Source organism: Ceratosolen solmsi, unplaced genomic scaffold (genome assembly GCF_000503995.2).
Source record: "Ceratosolen solmsi marchali unplaced genomic scaffold, CerSol_1.0 scaffold35, whole genome shotgun sequence".
NCBI lineage: Eukaryota > Metazoa > Arthropoda > Insecta > Hymenoptera > Agaonidae > Ceratosolen > Ceratosolen solmsi.
Genome location: NW_011948423.1, coordinates 1,918,117 through 1,939,330, shown reverse-complemented (window position 1 = coordinate 1,939,330; position 21,214 = coordinate 1,918,117). Strand labels below are relative to the sequence as shown.

General features: G+C 29.1%; 1 protein-coding gene across 1 annotated transcript; it reads right to left on the bottom strand.

The window, feature by feature from the left end:
* Window positions 1–142: 142 nt before the first annotated feature.
* On the bottom strand, window positions 143–20,268 carry Stg-1 (stargazin related protein STG-1). Its single transcript, XM_011499468.1, has 8 exons — window positions 19,971–20,268; window positions 10,490–10,582; window positions 9,920–10,063; window positions 8,143–8,231; window positions 4,609–4,764; window positions 1,911–2,165; window positions 1,029–1,198; window positions 143–607 (listed from the first exon to the last, which is right to left on the bottom strand). Exons 1-7 carry the CDS (start codon window positions 20,260–20,262, stop codon window positions 1,040–1,042), a joined length of 1,188 nt encoding a protein of 395 aa, XP_011497770.1. The 5' UTR covers window positions 20,263–20,268; the 3' UTR covers window positions 143–607; window positions 1,029–1,039.
* Between the last annotated feature and the right edge of the window lie 946 nt (window positions 20,269–21,214).

The following is a 21,214-nucleotide window of genomic DNA, read 5'->3' as shown; positions in this document are numbered from 1 at the left end:
CGATATAATATACAAATTGCTTGGCAATTATGAGTAAAAAAATGCTTATTTTTTATAATTTTGAGAAAAAAAAATCATCATTATTATTATTAAGTTGATTATTTTCATCTTATTGAACTGTTTACTTAATTGTTCTTCGGACGAGAATTTGATAATATTTTACATAGCACGTATATTGGTATGTATTTGAAGTCTTGCGCATCACTATCTAATCTACTTCTACTGAAAGTAAAACAATTTTCAAAGACAAATGGTACATAGAGATATCGAGCTGCGTTCTTAACGCCAAACATCTTACGTCTGAAGAGGCACAGATCCAGTTTTATCGTGTAAGACACGTATTTTATTTGAAGTATCGACTATTAATAATTTCCTTTTCTCTTTTCCAAAACCTACCATCTTCGATCGCTTATCATTATGTGTAAATATTTTGAGAACATTTCACTGATTGTCCAACAACAAACTTTTTTCATCCGCATCCCCCATGTTAATTAGATTCGCTTCGGGGAAATCCTCTTTGTCAGTATTCGCCGTTTCTTTTCTGGCTTCGCTCTCGCATTCGGAGTCGACATCGCTGCTTTGGACAATTTGCACTAATCTAGCATACCTACGATAAATGTAGATATCTTAGTTAATTCGACGCGATTCTGTGGTTTCGTACATTAAATTATTATTATAGAATGATCATACAAGAAAGAAAAGCCTTATGATTGAAAAAGAAATCACACGATATTCGAGAATGTTGGAAGTCATTTTAGCAATTTAAATTTTACATTTCAATGCTAGAAGCTTACATTTAATATTGAATTTGATATTACTTTTTATTTCATCTACATTTTCAATTAGAATCTCAGCATTCTTTACTTTTTTATTTCAAAAGTTTTCATTTCAAGCAAACGAATAAGAATGGCATTTTAATGATGAGCGAATGTATGCGCGAGGCACTCGGCGCAATGCTACCAATACCCACGATATCTTGTATCGTACTTGAATTTGGATGGAATGTGAAAATTTTGAAAATAACATACCTGACGGTATATCAGACTGGTGTTGTCTTCTTGAACGAATTTGATTTCCATCCGCTATTTCTCACAGTTTCTGGTAGTGGCGGCAGATTCTCACTCAGATCAAAAGTCACGAATTCGTGTTGCATTCCTAATGCATACTCATCGTGCAGCACATCCGCTATCGTGCTCACCTGAAAATTGCCAAATGCATAAATAATATTTTGCAAAGAAGCGCGGTTATTTGGATAATAAGGGTATTTGTACGTAATGGCTAATTATATTTAACGAGATAATGTTGTTTGGATGGCTAATTTGTAATTTATTTTTCAACGCTTTGCCAACAACAAATTACGTCAATGTGAATTTGCCAAATTGTCGATTTCGCTGTTAAATGTTTTTTTTTCTTTTTTCTTTTTTTTAACCGCTTCCACGGCCGAATTAATACACTCGGCATATGCGAGTTAATTTATCATCGGGCGAAATGTAGCAACAAAGCAGCAGCTAACGAAACCCCACATTAGTTTAGAATTGCAGGAGAGGTAAATGATTATTGTCAGGAGAATGGTCGATTACCCCGTCATTAAAATATTTTAACTCTTGCCGAATAACCGACATTAAGCTGGCCAATTTTGGCCAGAAAATTGTTAATAGCTAACGGCGCGAGTGCACGTAATTGTTAGAAATGGCCTGTATATATCGCAATATTAAAAATAAATGAGGGCTCAGCGCGGGCCGCTTACAATGCTAATCGCGCGCAAATGGATGAAAAGAGCTGAATCGCTTTTGCGGGGCTCTTTACACGAGCACTATCGTTTTCCGCCTCGCTTCTCGTTTCTTTTTTCCCCTCCTTTCCCCCCCCCCCCTTCTTTTCTTTTAACGAGGCGTTGAATCTAGGCTACACACCGTTTCGGTAGTCAAATCGTGCGTCATGCCCGGGTGATAGTGATTGCAGTCGGGCGGCGTCGGTAAATATTCCTCGTACTCGAGGTGGTGGTGGTGGTGGTGATGATGATGGTGACGGCGATGATGGTGATGGGGATCGATTGTCTCGCGCTCGCAAAAGTACTTCTTTTGGTGGCGCTCGCACAGGTGAAAGCTCCCGTATACGTTGTTCGTCGTTGCGTGCACGTGATGATTGTCCAGGTGGCAGGCGTTCCTCTGATAATGACGAGAGTAATTCGATTAATATTGGGACGCGAAGAGATACGCGATGCGATAACGAAAGTAATTTTTTACCCTCGCAGGTATAGTATTGTATTAACTTAAGAGATATTAATTGCCGATTGCCACTCCTCCGCTTTCTTTTTACATGCGATTTATTATTAGAACAATCTTGACGTCTCGTTAAAATTATTACTGCTTGCGACTATTTGTCACAAATTGGAAAATGCAACGCTCTTTATGTAATTTTTAAGATAATATTTACTTGAAACTAGTGGTTACGATATTAATAATGTTATTTTAAAGTCAACCGATACCAATGAGCAAGCAAAAATAACAACAAACAACAAAAACAAGCAATAGCACTGAACAAAATAGAATCACTAGTATGATGAATAGTAAGCTGGAGTAAGAAAAATATTTATAAGTCAGGTAAAGGCGATTTAGAATTATGATATCGATTTCTGTAATATCTTGTTGAAATCCATTAAATACGTATTATTTATTTATTTAAGGCTTTAGTTTAAATTGAGAAAACTGACTAAAATAACAAGCTAGATTGGATCTTGTTATACATTATAATTGTTACAAAAAAAAAAAAAAAAAAGAAAAAAAAAATGTTTCCTTTAATAAGAACTCATATAATAAAGCTTATCTTAATATATTTTTTTTGGCCTAATTAAACATAAGTATTCCAAGTATAAAACTTCAAAATGTCTTATAACCGAAAAATTTAGATGAAATAAATTGGACATTTAAATTCATTATAATGTGTACATGTGTGAATTTATATTAAAACACATTGTATTTTTAATTATTATATTTTAGTATGTAATATAATATAATATAATAATATAATATCATATATAATGTAACAATGACGAATCAATTGAGAAGCCAAAGATAATGAATTTTGATTGAATGATAATTTAAAACTATTTAACTGAAAGTTAATCGAGAAATGGTATATTTTTAATAACAAAAGGCAGTTTTAAAAACTTTAGTAACTGCTTTTGTCACATCTCTTCAAACAAAGAAATAAACGAATTTTTTTTCATTTATTTTACTCTCTATGAATCTAACAGTTAAAAAAAGTTAATTTTTTCAAAAGTAATATTCTTTTTTATGACATTGTTCTCTAGATATTAGATATTAGATATGTCTTTAAGTATAATATTCACTTTCCTCATGAATTCATAGCATGTAAGAACATTTTCTCATATTAATTAGAAATATTAGACATTTTCCCATTAAATTTGCATTAAAAAGTTTTTTTTTTTTTTTTTTTTAGTACGTTCTAATTATTTAAAACGTAATTTGAAATTAATTTGTAATTTTAATGTAGTTTTATATTAAGAATCAATAATTCATCCATATTAAGTCTACAAATTGTAATTGACAAATTTACTGCTATTTCGTAAATAAATATTTTATAATATAGTTGACAAATTTAATTTTCCAATAAGAATGCAAAGAAAATACTAGTCATTTGACGACTAACGACGAATTTCAAATTCTATTATCTAATATTCACATATTATAATATGAACTCTGCATGAGTGACATTCTCTAATGGTGAGTATATTTAGTCTATATCTCGTAGTAAAACTTTACTTCGTTGAGTGATAAATTAAAAAAAACTAAGTTTTTAATTGATTTAAAGTTACGAATTTGTATGTAGAGAGCTGAGAAAGGGTAGTTCATTGATCTTTGATAAAAGATAAGCCAATGTAAAGTGTAAGCCAGTTCTATTTGCTGATATTGGTAATTTGTATTCTTTTAAAGTAATTTATTACAAACTTTAATAGATAATGATGTAATCGCTATACTATTTTCATTTACTTGTGTTTATTTAAATCAATATAGCACTGTAAATTATGTTTATACAGTTTATTTATATAAATTACACTTTCTTATAAAATCACTATCAGTCTTGTAATTGCGCGGGCGCTTCCATGTGTATGCACGCGCGCGCTTATTAATAATGTTTATAATGTGTTAACGAAAACTCAAGTCGCTTTAACGGAGAAGATTAATTAGTCAGCTTCGAATATAACAAGTAATTAAAGAATCTTGAAAATCCAAGTTTTTCTAATTAGTAGCATTTACAGTGAAAATATCATCTTTTCCAATGTTTCGAAACTCATTAGAAATACGTATAATCATTTTTTCTGATTTCTGAAGGTTTTTTTTTTTTAAGTTAAGCCGCTGCGTTGAAGATGAGTATTCAATTGACTCAGTTGACATTCGCTTACGATTAAGTTCGTCGGGACGTCGCGTAATTAACGTAATGACAAGCTTAACGATGTATTCTGAAATTCTGCTCAAGTGCAATGCTATTAGTACTGGTAGTGAAAAATATCGCTGGATAAGCACTTGAAGCCGAATATGCAAGAATAAAGCGATCCGTTTGGTTTGAATATTTGCCCCCAATACTTACGCTTTGATATTTGCGCTTGGAGCACTCGCGGATGAGCTCGAGTTGCTGCCAAGAGATGTGGAGAAAAATGGCAGTGGTGCCGGCAAACTCCGTGGTAATAAAGCCGCTGACATATAGTAAAAATGAGTAGCCGTAGCGATAGACGAACGGTGGGCCCTGAAAGCATGTAAAACCACAGGTTTTTAAACTTTAAATTTTATTTACGAATATAAATATAAATATCATTCAATCGTGTTGGATAAATGTATGAAAAATTGTGTCCTTAATCCAGGAACGTGCTAAACTAAGCTTGAGAATATAATATTTTCAAAGAGCATAATATCGAGAATGTTATAACATACTGCAGTTCAGATAATTTTCCATAAAAACTAATATATTTCATGCTCTACTGCGTAACAATCTAGTAATTAAACAATCTAGTAGTTAAATAAATAGTTAAAAAAATTATATATTCTCATAATTATAATAATAATAAAAGTATCTTAAAGAAAATTAATGCTTCTTATATTGAATCGATATTCACTGCGTTGTAAAAGAATTTTTGTTTCAATAGAGAAACATAATATAAATAAATAATTTATTTCGATTCAAAAATTTTAAAGAACAATTTTTAGAATTTTTTATATTAAATTTTTGCACAATATTTGTCAGTCTCGGATGATATTTTAGATAAAAATATGTTCATAGCTGAAGATATAATGAATTTAAATTCTTTTATATAAATATTACAAAGAATTTTATCTATAATGCATTTTTTTTTTATATCCGGTAAAATTACATAATATTTTCTTAAACTTGAACAGCTTTTATAAGCGTTCGATTTTTCGTTCCAGATATACTATTTTTAGATATAAAAAAGTCAACATCTGATACAAAATCTCTATTTACATTATAAAAATAGAATATTCACTAGTATATTGTTAAAATAAAGTGTATTTGTCTTTTAATAAAGTTGCTATTTATAGTGCATATACGTATGTACTCACACAAATGTGTACTTATGCATGTGTGTGTGTGTGTGTGTGTGTATGTGTGTGTGTTAGTGCAGTGTATGAGTGTATATTAAAGATAGTAGATAAATAATAAACATTATATATTTAATTTCGTATAATATTTAAAGTAACTGTAACTCAAAAGTTCGCCTCTAAATATAAATTAATTACATTATACAAGAAAGATTTTAGATGGTATATATTAAATATATAATCGAATTTAATAATTTTGTATGCATTGATAGATCATTAAAGTGATTATAGCATTTAATTATTAATAATTATCTTGAGAACGTAAGTGCTGTACATAAATAATATATCCTATACTTGGTATATAATATTTTTATATCTTCTTTATATTAGAACACTTCAACCATCATAAGACATGGTGAAATCGTTAAAAGTGATTAGAACAAAATAAAAATTATTGTAAGATAAAAACAAACTAAAATCAATGTTATAATTAAAAGTAATGCCTCGATACATTTTATTGCAATTTGCCAAAATTATTTATAATGATAAAATTTTTACATTAATTATCAAATTTAGAACTTTTTAATTATATTTATATTAACAGGTCATTAATTTCGTTAGTTTTAGAAAACCATATAATTCGTAATCTCATCTTAAATCACGGATTATCTTTAAAAATACTTTCATGACTTTAACGATAAGGGTAATAATTTTAATGGTCAATTTTTCCGATAGAAAAATAGTTATCAAATTAATTTATCAATTATGAATGTATAAAGAAACTAATAAGAAAGTGATATATTGAGCTAGATAATTCTAATTCGCGAAGACTACGGAAATAAATTACTTGCGCGAGGCTAAAGGCTAAAAGAAAATTGAGTAATGAATGTATTACATGTATAATAGGCTTCGTACAACCTAAGGTTGGCTTCAAGCTTTTATTTTTTTTTTACCATAAGCAAGAAAAGCTGAAATCACCTACTACGAATTTTCTAGTTTAATCTAAATGAGTTCTACGTGTTCAGGTAAATCTCTCTCTCTCTCTCTCTCTCTCTCTCTCTCTCTCTCTCTATATATATATATATATATATATCTATCCATCTATCTATCTTCCTCCTTCTCTATATCTTTTTCATTTTGTTTGGAAACTCACAGCTTTATAGTCGACTCACTACTCGCTTTTATACCACTACCGCTTTTTGTTAAAATACATAGACTTACTACTTTAGTTTAAAAGCTTGTCCGTTTATTGCTAACGAGGTAGTGTTTTATGCCATTTGTTACTTTGACGTTTGATTAATGTTGAGATAAAATGCTAAAAATTGGCCATAGAAGTATTAAAAAGATTCATTAAGCGTACAACTTTAATCATAGCCTTATGGACGTTCGTTTAATATAATAATATTTGAACTTGATTTCTTTGAAAATGACAAAAATATTCATTCCAATGTTTTTAATAATTTTTTTACTCCATGTAACTTATATAATAGGGAAAATGATTCTGAAAAGCTGGAATTATATGTTTCGCATATTAGATATTTCATAATATAAATTGCATTCCCTACCTTTTAGATATTTCAATAAGTCTATTGTGAAAATAGAAACAAAGAAAATATTAAAGTCCATGTCATTTAATAATATATTTTACTTTTAATTACACGTCCTAGTGAAATATTTTAGAATTTCAAAAAATTAATTCCTTTCTTCTAATATAAGATGAATAATTAATAATGATAGCAAAATATATTATAAAAACTTCCAAGTACTTGATGAATTATTTTATACTAATTTATCTTCAATTACATTATTAAATCCAAGATTATTTGAGACATACGTTATGTTTTTACTAAAAGTGTACACAAGAGGATAAGTAAAGTGAAGTGTAGTGTAAAGGAAATTATTTTAAACAATTGGATTAAATAAATTTAAATTATGTACTTATGATCTTCAAGAATTCATTTATTAATTTATTTTTTATGTTTATTATTTATTTATATCTTTATTAAAAATTAAACTGTCGATACTAAAAGTAAATTAAGAAATCTCAATAAGAATGATAAAATTTTATCATTTTAAATTAATGTAGTTTATAATAAAAATAGTTGAATGACAGAAGAATAATTATTTTTATGCGTAAGAAGATATATATTTGACTTGATATTAAGTTTAAAAGATGAATTATTTAACTAAAAATACCTTGATTCAAATAAATTATTTATAATTTTAAATATGTATATTAAATATATATATATATACATAAGTTTGTTACTAGATTAAATTATATCACTTCGTATCCCATTGTATATATTAATACAAGTTTTACATTAACTTTTTTATAGATAGTAGCATACTAAATTAATTTAAGCAAATCTAACAAAGACATAGATATTTTTATCTTTGATTTTAACAAGATTTTATAAATTCTAAAAATCTCAGTTTAGAAAATACGTTTTCTTCTTATTCGCTTTTTTCACATTTTAAACGCAGAACACATCGCTCCTTCTAATTAATAATGAACATCTTATTTTCACTACGGAATGGCCATTTATTATTAATTTTTTGTACTCACTTGAAACGATGAGCGAGGTCGGAGTTTACTGCCTACCTCAGCTTTGAATATAGATATATACATAATCATGCCCACGAGCATCAAAAGACCTAAAATGCATAAACATGTAAGCACAGAAAATAGAAATTTTGCTTTTATTTTATTTTATTTGGTTGGTTGGATTGGGGTGGGGATGGTGAAGGGAAGACTTAAATTAAATAAATATAAAATAGTGAGTATAATAGGTACGAGAAAGCAATATAGATCGGCTTGTCTTTTCTATTTCATTTTACACATTGCGATTAGTATTGAAAACCTTCGAGAAAATATGAGTGTGCGTGTTAAGCTTTTAGTTTATATGAAAAGATATAATATTGCTATTGGTACTCTATATATAATAGTGTAAAAGTATATTTCTAGTAAAATTAATTTACAAGAATAGCCTTTTATACTAAAAAATTATTTATAAATATTCAATATAATTGTAGTAGTGTTCTCAAATCATAATAATTCAATAGATTATTTTAAATTTTGAAAATAACCCTTCTTTTTCATTAATGATGCTATTTTGTTGAATTATAAACTTTTTTGAAAAATAATTAATATTGTAGTTGTATTAAATTTTTTTTTTAATTTGATGATTTTTCTTCCTAATGCTCAATAACAATATCAAGTTTTATTATTTGAAAATTTTGAACAATGAATATACAGATTATCATTTCACTATGTATTATTTTCAATATATTAAAATAAATAAATATCATTGACATTTTTAGAATTTTCTTTGAAATAATTTTTAGGGTTGATTAATAATAAACCTTTAAAATACATTGTCATCGATATTTATAATAGAAATATGATATAAATACACGAGTATGCAAAGAAACTTTACAGCCAAACATATATATATATATATATATATATATATATATATATATAATTTCAGAATAAGAAAAAACTTATAACAAAAAGAAAATTTAAATTTAAATTAATATTATTTTTTGAAATTTAATTACGACTGGTTGGAAATTATGATTATATCGGTGAACGTTAATGCCAGCCTGACATATTCAAGATATTACTACTTTGATTGTTCATATTTCTTATTATATAAATACACGAGTGTGCAAAGAAACTTTACAGACACACATATATATATATATATATATATATATATATATATATATAATTTCAGAATAAGAAAAAACTTATAACAAAAAGAAAATTTAAATTTAAATTAATATTATTTTTTGAAATTTAATTACGACTGGTTGGAAATTATGATTATATCGGTGAACGTTAATGCCAGCCTGACATATTCAAGATATTACTACTTTGATTGTTCATATTTCTTATTAAGTATTGTTATTTTTATCAATAAATTGTAAACAAATTTGCACCATATTTATTAATAAAAATGTATTAGTTACTCGATATATATTTATATATGTGTATTATGTATAATAATAAACAAACATTTAATAATCATAAATTATTAAATCATTGTTGTATGTACTATTGAATAATTTAAATGCCAGACAGATTGGGATTTGTTAAGCCTTTAAAGTTATGAAAGATAGACGAATTAAATTATTCCTTCTTCTAATTAACAATAATGCTGTTATAATTTTCCGAAAAAATAGATCATCAAATTGCATTCGTGCTCGAAATTATCATCGTTTCATCTCTTTTGACTCTTAGTTGAACTTAGTTTCCTTCCCCCTCATATTTCGCTCGCTATATCATTGTAAAGGAACAGAGCCGCGGTAGAGATAAATGTACGGTACGTGTACCTTACCAGAAATGATTAAAATGACGCCGGCTATGAAGACGCAGAGGCTGGGCTTGGGCCGTGCCAGATGACCTGCCAAGTAACAGACTTCGGCGATTACGAGGAGCGCCGTAGCTGCCAGGAAGAAGACGGCGGACTTCGTCACCGCATCTGCGCGCACATAAAACGAATGTGAAAATGAAATAAAGGGCCGAAGGGCAATCGGGAGTTAGTCGGGAAGCAGTAGGAGACATTGAAGGTGTTTAAAAGCAGGACGATATTTCGCTTCGGGCCGCCTCGGGCTGTAAAAAAGGACATATAACTGGGAAACACTTCGTCTTCCAGGGAGCGCGCAATGACATTTTCTAACATGGGTAAACGTGCTCGCTTCGACAGGAGTCGTACGGCTTAATTTTTCAATTGAACAAGCAAAGGAGGAGGATGACTAGTATACGAGTGAGATATATATATATATATATATATATATATATATATATATATAGATAGAGATAGAGATAGATAGAGTGAGAGATAGATAGAGTGAGAGAGAGAGAGAGAGAGAGAGAGAGAGAGAGAGAGAGAGAGATAAGCACTTACACGGTATTGCCATGGTCGAGTCACTCGGATCTGGGCTGTACTCCTCCTGCGGGAAGTAATCGATAGTCGAGCATTCGTATTCCGCGTTCGAGCCTGAAACAGAGAAACGTTTATTCAAGACGCGCATTATACATCTCCTCCTCATATTTGCCCGCCGATTTTAAAGTTGTCATTGTTGACACGCGCGACTACACGAGCGGACGGACTGACAAAGTTTTGACCTTGCTGGCTTGCGAGCCTTCGACGTTTGGATTTATGTTGGAGACGAGGCTGATTTCTCTGTTTCGTGAGCATATTGGTGGCTGGTACATTAGGGGCCGAGAATGGTAATATCGAGTGAACGTTTCACTTTACCTCGTTTTACCATCGTCCTTTTTATTTTATTTTTCTTTTCTTTTCTTTTCTTTTTCTTTTTTTTTTTTTTTTTTGCCTTTCTCGACCCTATATTTCATCCCGGCTTTCTATCCGCGACTTTCGGTGATTGGCGCGAGATTAACTATTCGCTTTTTTTGTGCATGGAATATTTGAGATCAAGCGGACACATTCATTTGTTTCTTACGCTGAAAATAAAAATGTTTTATATAAGAGAAGCCAGCCATTATTTCTGTATGTTAGAAAGTTGTAAGCTCCGTGCTTTTAATAGCCTAGCAAATTGAATTGTAAAAAATTAGGTCGATATAAATGCTGCTGATTCTGGAGTAGAACTTTATTATTTTATTTTATTTTCTTTTTTTTTTCTTTTTCAACGAAACCTGTTTCCAAGCAATCCAACAACTACCGGAGTATCGCTCAAATAGAAGTAGCGTGGATTCAACATGTATTCGATAAATTCAGTAACTTTAGTTTTAGTATGAGCTTGTCAGATATGAATCTGGCACTAGTTTTCACTAAAATATACTTATTACAATTTGATATTGACTTTGTTTAAAAATATTAATTTACGTATTAAATTAACTCATTTTTTACGTATCATAAATAATTCTACATAATTATTTTTAATATAATGAGATTTAATTTAATATATGTTTTAACTAAATTTATAATTGAGTTGCATATGAAAAAAGTTTGTGTTTCTACAAAATTTAAACTATATAATTATTGTCCGTGTGGTGGGAATTAATGTAATATTAAATAATTTATTAAAATTAAATTTACTTTAATGGCAAATTCATTTATTTAATATAACAATTTAACAATTGGAGCAATATCCTATATTAAAATTGAATCTTATTAATTTGTTGGGAGAAACTATCTTTGTGACTATATCGATGTTGAGTTTGTATAAAAATTGATAAATCTATTGATTCGGTAACTAAAAAAAAATAAAAAAATCTAAGCATTAAACTTGCATTTGCTTATGCGGTATAAACTATAACTGTAAACGTATTTTTCTTGAAATGCTGTTTTTATTGTCTTTGCTTTCAAAAGTTTTCAGCATGAACGCTGATTAATTTCAAACAATTGTAGAATTTGTAAACTGTGTATCGTTGTGCTGCTAAGCTTGAAAACAAAAAACAATCAAAATGACTATTTACCATAAATACATATTTATTTTTAATGTTTATAATTATTAAAATTATCTACACATCTATAAAATCGAAAAATGGAAAAACAAAAGTTATCAAACTCAAATTTTTATAAATGTTTTATATTATTTATATGGCACGTCATATATAAATTAAATTACAAGATGAATATCGTAATATACTGTATAAAAAAATTAGTTTTAAAAATAATTCAATTGATTATCTAGGATAAATTGATAAAAGCCAAAATCGGGATTTTATCAGGAGCACTCAAATGTAACGACAGCGCAACAACGCAACGATAATTTGTTTTACACCGATCCAATTTTCAAGCAAAGAGTGGTAGGGTGTGAGAGTGAGAGTGAGAGAGTGAGAGAGTGAGAGAGCGAGAGAGTGAGAGAGTGAGAGAGTGAGAGAAAGAAGGAAAAAGGAGACAGCATGGAGAGAAGCAAACAAACTACGTTAATGGCGGTGAAGGGAATAAAATTGCCTGTAAGCACTCGGCGCAGGCTTCTTCAGTGATTACTCTGCAACAAATTCCTCCGGTCGCTCTTGTTGCGAAGTAAGAGCGGTAATGTCCTCAGGCATAGGTTTGCAGCGATGTTGGCAATGGCAACGGTATTACGTCGCGGGAAAATTGAGGGCGAATGGCAATTCGAGATCGAGAATTAGTTAAGCGGTCGCACGAACGTCCGCTCGACATTCAGCGCATCGCAATTCGAAGTTAAATACAGATTCCCCGGCATTAAGGGAGGAAAAGCAGGTGGGAGAAGGCGAGGTGGAGAGGGAGTGAAATTATAAGGGGTACGTATTTTCGCCAGTTATTCCGTGCAAATCTTAACGATTACTTAATTCCAATGCCTTTTCATGCTCCGTACTTGTCCTTTTAGCTGACAATGCATAATAAATATAATACAATATTATCGGACTACTTTGTCAAGCAATATTTATTGATAAACTTAATTTAGAGAGCTTGTGTAATATTTATTGCATTTAATTTATAAAATCAAAGATTATAATGTTTAGATGATAAGCTGGGCATTTGTAATTTTATGGCTAATGCAAGTCAGTAATACTTAAGAATATAATTTGATATTTATAATAAATGAGAATAATAAATCCAAGTGAAATATTTAAAATAATGTTTAATGGGATACAACGGAGAGAAAATTATTCCATAAATAAATATTTCATTCTTTTCCACTACAACTGAAATAAAAAGCCTTTCCCTTTTTTCTCTCTTTTTTCTTAGCTTTCGATAATATTACTTCAATTTCTTTAAGTGACTGAGATACAAAGCTTATTTACGTTTAACATATCGAATATATTAGATGTATTAGCTATAAGGGATCATATCATCGATATTTATCGATACATTAATTTGATTATTATTACCTTTGAGCGACTAAATACGTATCCAAATATTGAGAAAAAAAGCTATTTATTCGCTTTAACGATCTTCATACATACCAAGATGTTTTTTAACTTTTCAATTATTTATAAATATTTATAATACTTGTGCACATTGTGTTACGTGTTTGACAAAATCGAATAAAGCAGTAGGTAGAAGTGACTCTTTTATTTTATATACAATTATAGCTTCAATTAAGTGCTATTTATATACAAATTCCCGTACATAGTGGTCGTTAAAATGTTATATAATATTTATCTCGGAAACTAAGCGTTATGGAAATGAGTTATGCGCCCTGCCTATTCAATATTACACGATACAACGTATTCTATAGCTTCAATAACTTCATCTAAATTGTATCGGATGCGTTAAGTATTCTGTTTATATAGAAAGGTCGGACTTTCGTGGGCTTCTCATTGAAAAAATAATTTTAAGCTTCGCAATAAGGGGTATTTTACAAAATTCAATAATACCTAAAGAAGCTTCGGCAATACTGGATAATTCGCTAATATCTATTTGTCAATTATTTATAATTGATGATACATAGCTTTTAAATTAAGCGGATTAATCATAATGAAAGAATTTTTAATCGTTATTATTTGTGTTTGATAGAGAAACAGGATAGTTGGAAAAATTGTATCTAGATATTTATTAAGTTTTTTAAAAATATTTTCGTAGATATATACGTATATTTATATGTTTATGATTTTTTTATTGATATTTTCATAAATCAAACCGTGTAATATATATCGATACTAAATAATCTTTCCTTTGCTTCGTTTTATGTAATAAATGATCGCTCATTCCTAAGAATATGTTTAAACATGTTCGTTAGTCAAAATTAAGAAACGCAGTTGTTTATATTAAAATTAATCGAGAAAAGAAAGTCTTTATAGAAATATAAATTGATATTTTATGTTCTTTTGGTATAAAATACGATGTGTCATAAACACAGAGATGTTTGTAATTAAATTACTTTACGTTCACTTAAAATTCACTTCAATTTGTAAGATTTCATATTATTAAATTATATATGTATATATATTTATTTATCCAAAGATTTTATCGTATTGTTTAATTGTACTCAATGTATTCATTCGACTAATACATTCAAATGCAATGTAATATAATATAAAAATTCCAAATATACAATTTATGGTGTATTTATGGCATATGTGAAACGGAGTTTTTTTTTTAACCCCGTAGTATACGAATAACGTAGAAAGATAAAAATTGTAGATGCAATCAATGTGAAAAATTCTTGCCTTTTTATGATCATCAAATCAATTTCTGATAATTCCGAGCATTTAAATTGAGGTGCAATAACTACAGTATACGTGTTTAAATATATAGAAACGGCGGTGTAGGAAAGGAATAAATAGTTAGAGAGAAGTGAGCCGGCGAAAGCCGAGAGAGAGAGAGAGAGAGAGAGAGAGAGAGAGGGAGAAAGAGTGAGTGAGATTGCGGAGGCGGAGGGGGCAGGGGGGGGTACGAGGGAATCGATAGGCGGAGTCGAAGATTGGCGAGCGTGGAATACTCATATCCGGTAGGAAACGTGACGGAAGTGACTGGGTGAGCTACGATCTCCGCCTTTCGATAGTACCATCAGGGCAGCTTGATTTTCCGTGGATGTCAGGCAAATCGGTAGCTCCCTTCGTAGCAACCCTATGATTGCGAATGTCGTCGATTGAATCTTAATTTATATATTTTCTTAATCGAATTTTTGTTTACTCGATATGCAGCTGTACTCGATTTTCAACTTATTTCGCCCAATTTCCATATAGCGAGCGTGCGATTTTCTGGATTTCGAGTTATTTTATTTTGGCGAATTGCCGGGACGCATGTTACTGGATTTTATCATCAAGTAAAATAAAGCAATACGCTGGCTAGGTAGTTTGTCATATGGAGTCTACCGCAAATAACTGGAAATCTGTATACAATATTGCGATTATTTCGTATTGGCAAAACAAACAGATAGATTGTGCATGATTATTTATCATTTTTGTTATATTTCTCAGATATTTCGTGCACTGAAAAGATTTTTCTTTAGCACAATCGTAAATTATTTTATTATTGTTCTTGGATAGATTAAATTGTCTTATCATATACACTTATGAACGTATAAAACAAATATTTTAAAGATTATTATAAATTTAATGTATACATTTGATAAAAACATGTACTGATAATCTTCATCAATTTATTGGGAAAAATAACAAAAAAATATAATTTCGCATTATTTTCCTTGTATAATCATACTTTTGTATATAATAGATCCAATATTCGAATTTTGCATTGTATATACATATATAATGCATTATAAGAGTGAAAATCTTTGCAAATTCAGTTAAAGTAAAAGGATACTTTTAAGCTGCCAACTTATTTGCGTTTGTGACGATTAATTTGATTTCATTAAATTGTTACAATATTCCAACTAGCGATTGATGCTTGAATGAAACTTAAAATAATATCCTTTTTATGCCGAGGGATTAACAATACTTTATCTCTTAATATAATGGTGAAAAACATTAAACATTGGAAATTCAATCATTTTCAAAATTGAGTGTAAAAAGAAGTGTTAAACAAACATTGATAAAAGTAATATTTATATCATGCAATTTGTAAGTACCCAAAAACAACCCAACAACAAACCCATCAATATATAATACATATTGATGAATAACAATAATTTTCTCTCATTATTAATTAAATATGTATATACGTTATCTGAATATAAATAACTTTTAAACTGAGCATTTTAATAAATTTATTTCTTGTTTAATTTTAACGTTTTACTTAAGCTATAACAATATTGCATTAAAAATATAATTAATTGAACTAAAGATATTTATTTTATAATACTCAAAGGTTAGAAAACTAAATTTTTTATATACATATATATATTATAATAAATAATATAAATAATATAGAATAAATTTATATAAATAAATTTTTGATTTATACACTTAGGAGTCATTATGAGATTAAAAATTAACATACTCGTATTAAAATTAATAAATAAAAAATTACCATAATCAAGTCATTCAAATGATTATACCATTTGAATAAAATAATTCTACGAGATAATTTTTTTACTACTTGATAATAATAAATATGATTATTTTGAATTTTATGACTTTATTATTAAATTTTAAATATATTTTTAATATATAACCTGTAAATTACCTGTAAAGATCTTTTACATCATAAACACATAAAATACGTTTTGTTTACTGAAAAAAAATCTTTCAATAATTCTACCTAGTATTTATAACTTTAATAGCCATTATACAATTATTGTATTATTATTATGCAATAACAGTATTCGAGATATCGTCTCTTGCAACTTTATTTAATGAAAATGGTTAACCGCTAGATCGAAGAACTTTTAATAATCAATAGTATGTCTCATCATGCTTATAAGTCCAATATTATCATTGTAGTAACTAAATGAAGTAAATTGATTTTTATCGTATTAGGTGAAAGAATATCGATGAGTGAAAACTAAACGCATATCCTATTTTTACATCTTTTTCAATATATCAGAATGAAAAGATATTCTTTTTGGAATTTTAGTATGTGCATATATATTGAAGAATTTACATTTATTACATTCAAATTTTAAATGACGGTTTAGGTATTTATTAGAAATGGATGCTAAATGGAATAACTAGTTGAAATTGAATTTACATATTAAATTAAAAATAAAATGTATTAAATTGAAATTCTATTGATATTAATAACTGAAAGCACACACACACACGCACGCACGCACGCACGCACGCACGCACGCACACGCACACAAAAAATATATATACTATATCTCTCCCTAACTGTAAAAACATCTAATGAGCTCATGACTTGTGGAACAATCGTGTATTGTGACTGAAGAGCTTTCAGCGAGCTTGCAGCTTTATCGGGATCAACGAGATTAATGACGATGAAGTCATAGCAGTTTATCCTAGGCGGTTTGATTATGCCGACATCTTGTAGATTAAAGCTGACAAATAAATGAAGGTACGAGACATTAGATACCTTGAAGTCGATAAGAGCTTACTTCACTCATCGCGATTACAGTAGAATGATTTGGAGCCCGTGAGTGAACTGAAAACTCATAACTCATTTAGGTTACTCAAACTACATCGTTCGGAATGCGATTATGATAAATAAGATTGCATATAGATTGCTGAGAGATTTAATCCGAATAGAAGGATTGGAGTTATCTACTCCATATTAATAGGAGCAATTAATTGATATCACAAAAAATAGATTCGTTATTTAGAAGTAGTGCAAGTTTTAGGATTTTAAGTATGACAAGGTAGGGACGATAGTTTTGTTTTCGAGTTTAGAGTCGATGTGTGACACGCGCGAAGACAGACAGCTTAAATTATGTTGAAAATTAATATTAGATGCCGAATGCTAAGATATTACAATCTTCGTCATCGAGTCAACAAGTTTCAGGAAACTGTTACGTTTCACATTACCGAAACTTTTTACTTTTCAACCACGAATACTTTGATACAAATTATTTCTGCGTCTGAAGTTATGTAACTGCGAATTGTTTGTTAAATTATAGACAAAACAAATTATACTTCTTTAGAGATATCTTATTATTTTTAGAAGCTTTGGAGAAGCTCAGTAACCAATTCTTTCATCATAGTAAATCGGATAAAAATGGTAAAGAAAATTTAATTTTACAAATAACGTAACTTTTTCAAGTGTATTCATGAAAATGTATGTTATATATTCCGACATACATATTGTGGATTTTTTTATATTAATCTAGATTTCATATTTGAGTGAGCTAATGAATTTGTAGAAATAAATGAATCCAGTTATTATTAAATTTGTTGTACAACATATACTTGTAAAAAAAAAAACTGTATGCATAATCATTATTACTGTTATCATTTTAAAAATTGTGTGCTTTACGATACGTAATATTTCATCTTTATTAATTCGTTTTTTTATATATTTAAACACAGGTTATATATATTAAGGATATGGAATTAGTGATATGGTGGTAATATATGATTGTTTATATATATTTATAAACAAATTATGGAAATTAGTAGGTATAGATGTTAGAAGCTATTATGTATAGAGGAAAACAATAACAATTGAATAGAAATAGAAAAATGTTTAAAAAATCCATATTCTATTATAGAAAATTATTGCGATTCAAAAATGTTGTTATCGAAAGAATTGAAACAATAAATTAATAATTAGAAGAAATATATTAAAAATTTGATCACAATATTTGTTAATAATAAACTATGTACGAGTCAGAGAATATAAATATCTTTAGATTTTCACTTATTTTATTTATGCTCTTGAGACAATATACGTCCAATAAATGATAATGTAAATTAACTATAATAAAAATACAATATTTAGTAAAGTAAAGTAGAAAATTATTTATTTGTTTTTATTAACTTGGTATTGTTGATTGTATATTGACTGATTAATAATGATAATTTCAATAACGAATAAAGTATATATGCTTACTAATATACTTATTAACAATAGTTATAATACATTTGAAGTTACATTAATTAATACGTATGTCGCATATGTAATTCACAGTCATGAAATAATACATTTTTAATGACCTGAACAATGAGTTAAATATTTAATAATTGTATTTAATACAGACGTGCGAATTTCTATATATATATATATATATATTTTGTTTATAACTATTGTCTTTGGTGAGTTTTCATAATCGATATTTTGTACGAATTATATAACCGTATTTTTAAAAGTATGCATCCGCAGAAAGCGCACATATAGAAATTACATATATATATTTTCTAAAACAGTCATTTGAAATTTTGCTTTAAATTAAACAAAAATAAAATAGAGAGCCATATCGAATTTCATAGAGATTCATAAAATTTTTACTATACGTTCATGAAATTTAAAACGAATTATATATCGAAGTAACATTAATGTTCTTAATTGTATTAAATTTTTGTTATTTTTAGTTTGTGGTAAGTGTGATATTTGCAAAATGAAAATTGTCTTTATGTCTTTTATAAACCACTTAGAGAATAAAACAAATTGTTATTATAAAGATTAGTTGTGCATGCTCATTACTCGTGAAGTATAATTGCAAAAGGTGTAAAAAATTATCTTAACAGTTGCCGAATATCATTATTGAATCAATGAATAGAGTAACGATACAACGAATAATTTAAAAATGCTTGAATATATTCGTTTTATTATGGCCAACTATAAATCAGTCACCTCCTAAAAATAACTATTATTGTACATTGAAAAATGATATTTCACTTTCTATCGAAATGATCGCAAGTAAAAATTTAATAGGTAAATTAGATAACGACTGCTTAGCGTAACGGAAAGTAATTAGCCAAGTGTCGCGTGGGTGTCGATTCGTTTAACGAACTCCATAACGAAGCCTCAAACTTCAACTGTCATCGCGTGCTTCGTTCGAACATCCCTTCAACTTCGAACCATCCTCGAGATCGCTGACTACCCCACTTTCATGCTTTCGTCCTTGAAAAGCGACCAACGTACTTACCAACAGCCACGCAAACCCTCCAAAGTCCGCTATAGGTGAGCTTGATGTCCGGCTCGGTACTGGCGTTGGCCAGATGCTGGACGAGCCTCGGAAGCTTCTCCTCGGTAAGCAGCCACTGGCCGGTCGATACCGCGATCGCCACAACGATGAAGGACAGTAAGGCGGAGATCGCCGAGGTGATGCTCAGGCTGCCGCCACCCTCGTCGTCGACCGAGCCCCCGGAGCTCGGGGATCCGCTCTCGCCCCGGCCATCCGAGTAAGGGCAGAGCCAATAGCAGCAGAGCCGCGACATGGCACCGTTGGATATCCTTAGTTGTTGCTGACTCCCGGAGCGCTGTTGCGACAGATCCAAAGGATAACTCTCGGGTATGAAACAAGCGGATGGAGAGAGTAGCGGTCATGTGAAAAGAGTTAGGCAGACGCGTGAAAGAGATGGCGAAAGCGATATACTCGACGAATGCAGTAAGTAACATTGAAATTAATGTTCAAGTAATATTTAACTTAAATAGTCCAAAGCAGCTAATTTTAAATTTATATTGTGTAATTACAAAAAGGATATTTGAAACGTGTACATTACATAGACTCGAATTATCTTCGTGATACCGAGGCCGCCACTTAAAAGTTAATATCTTATTTTAATAAACGTTTATTATTGAAGTTTGATATCTTATTGTCGGGTGGATTATTAATTTTCTTTTCGATCTTAAAAATAAGCATTCATCGTCGAAAGCCGAATTATGACAATAAATAAACTTTTTAAATTTACATAATTATAAATTTTTTGGACTACTTGCTCTTATTATTGGTCAATAAATATATACAACATTTATAGTTTAAATGATTTTCATTCATTCTTGGTACTTGAAATAATTAATTTTATAAAATTATTAATCATGTTTATATAATTTATTATAATACAGTATGTATGTATACATCTATAAACAATACGGTTTATTTTAAGTAAATTAAAATATCGTTTTTTCTAAAATTCTAAAATATATATTTTAAAACCTTTCGGGTGAAAATTTATTTGAACTTAAATCCATTTATTTCGAAAAGTTTTCATAAATTTGAATACTTACAATAGATAAAATTAAATGATAAAAAAAGCTTTATTATAAGTTTTGGCCTTTTATAACTCATTTTTGTTCAATTAATTTTCTTTATATCAGCTAGGAATATTTTTATTCCATCGAAAGTTTTATAATATTTTTTAAAACTATATTAAAAAAAAAGCAATAAGA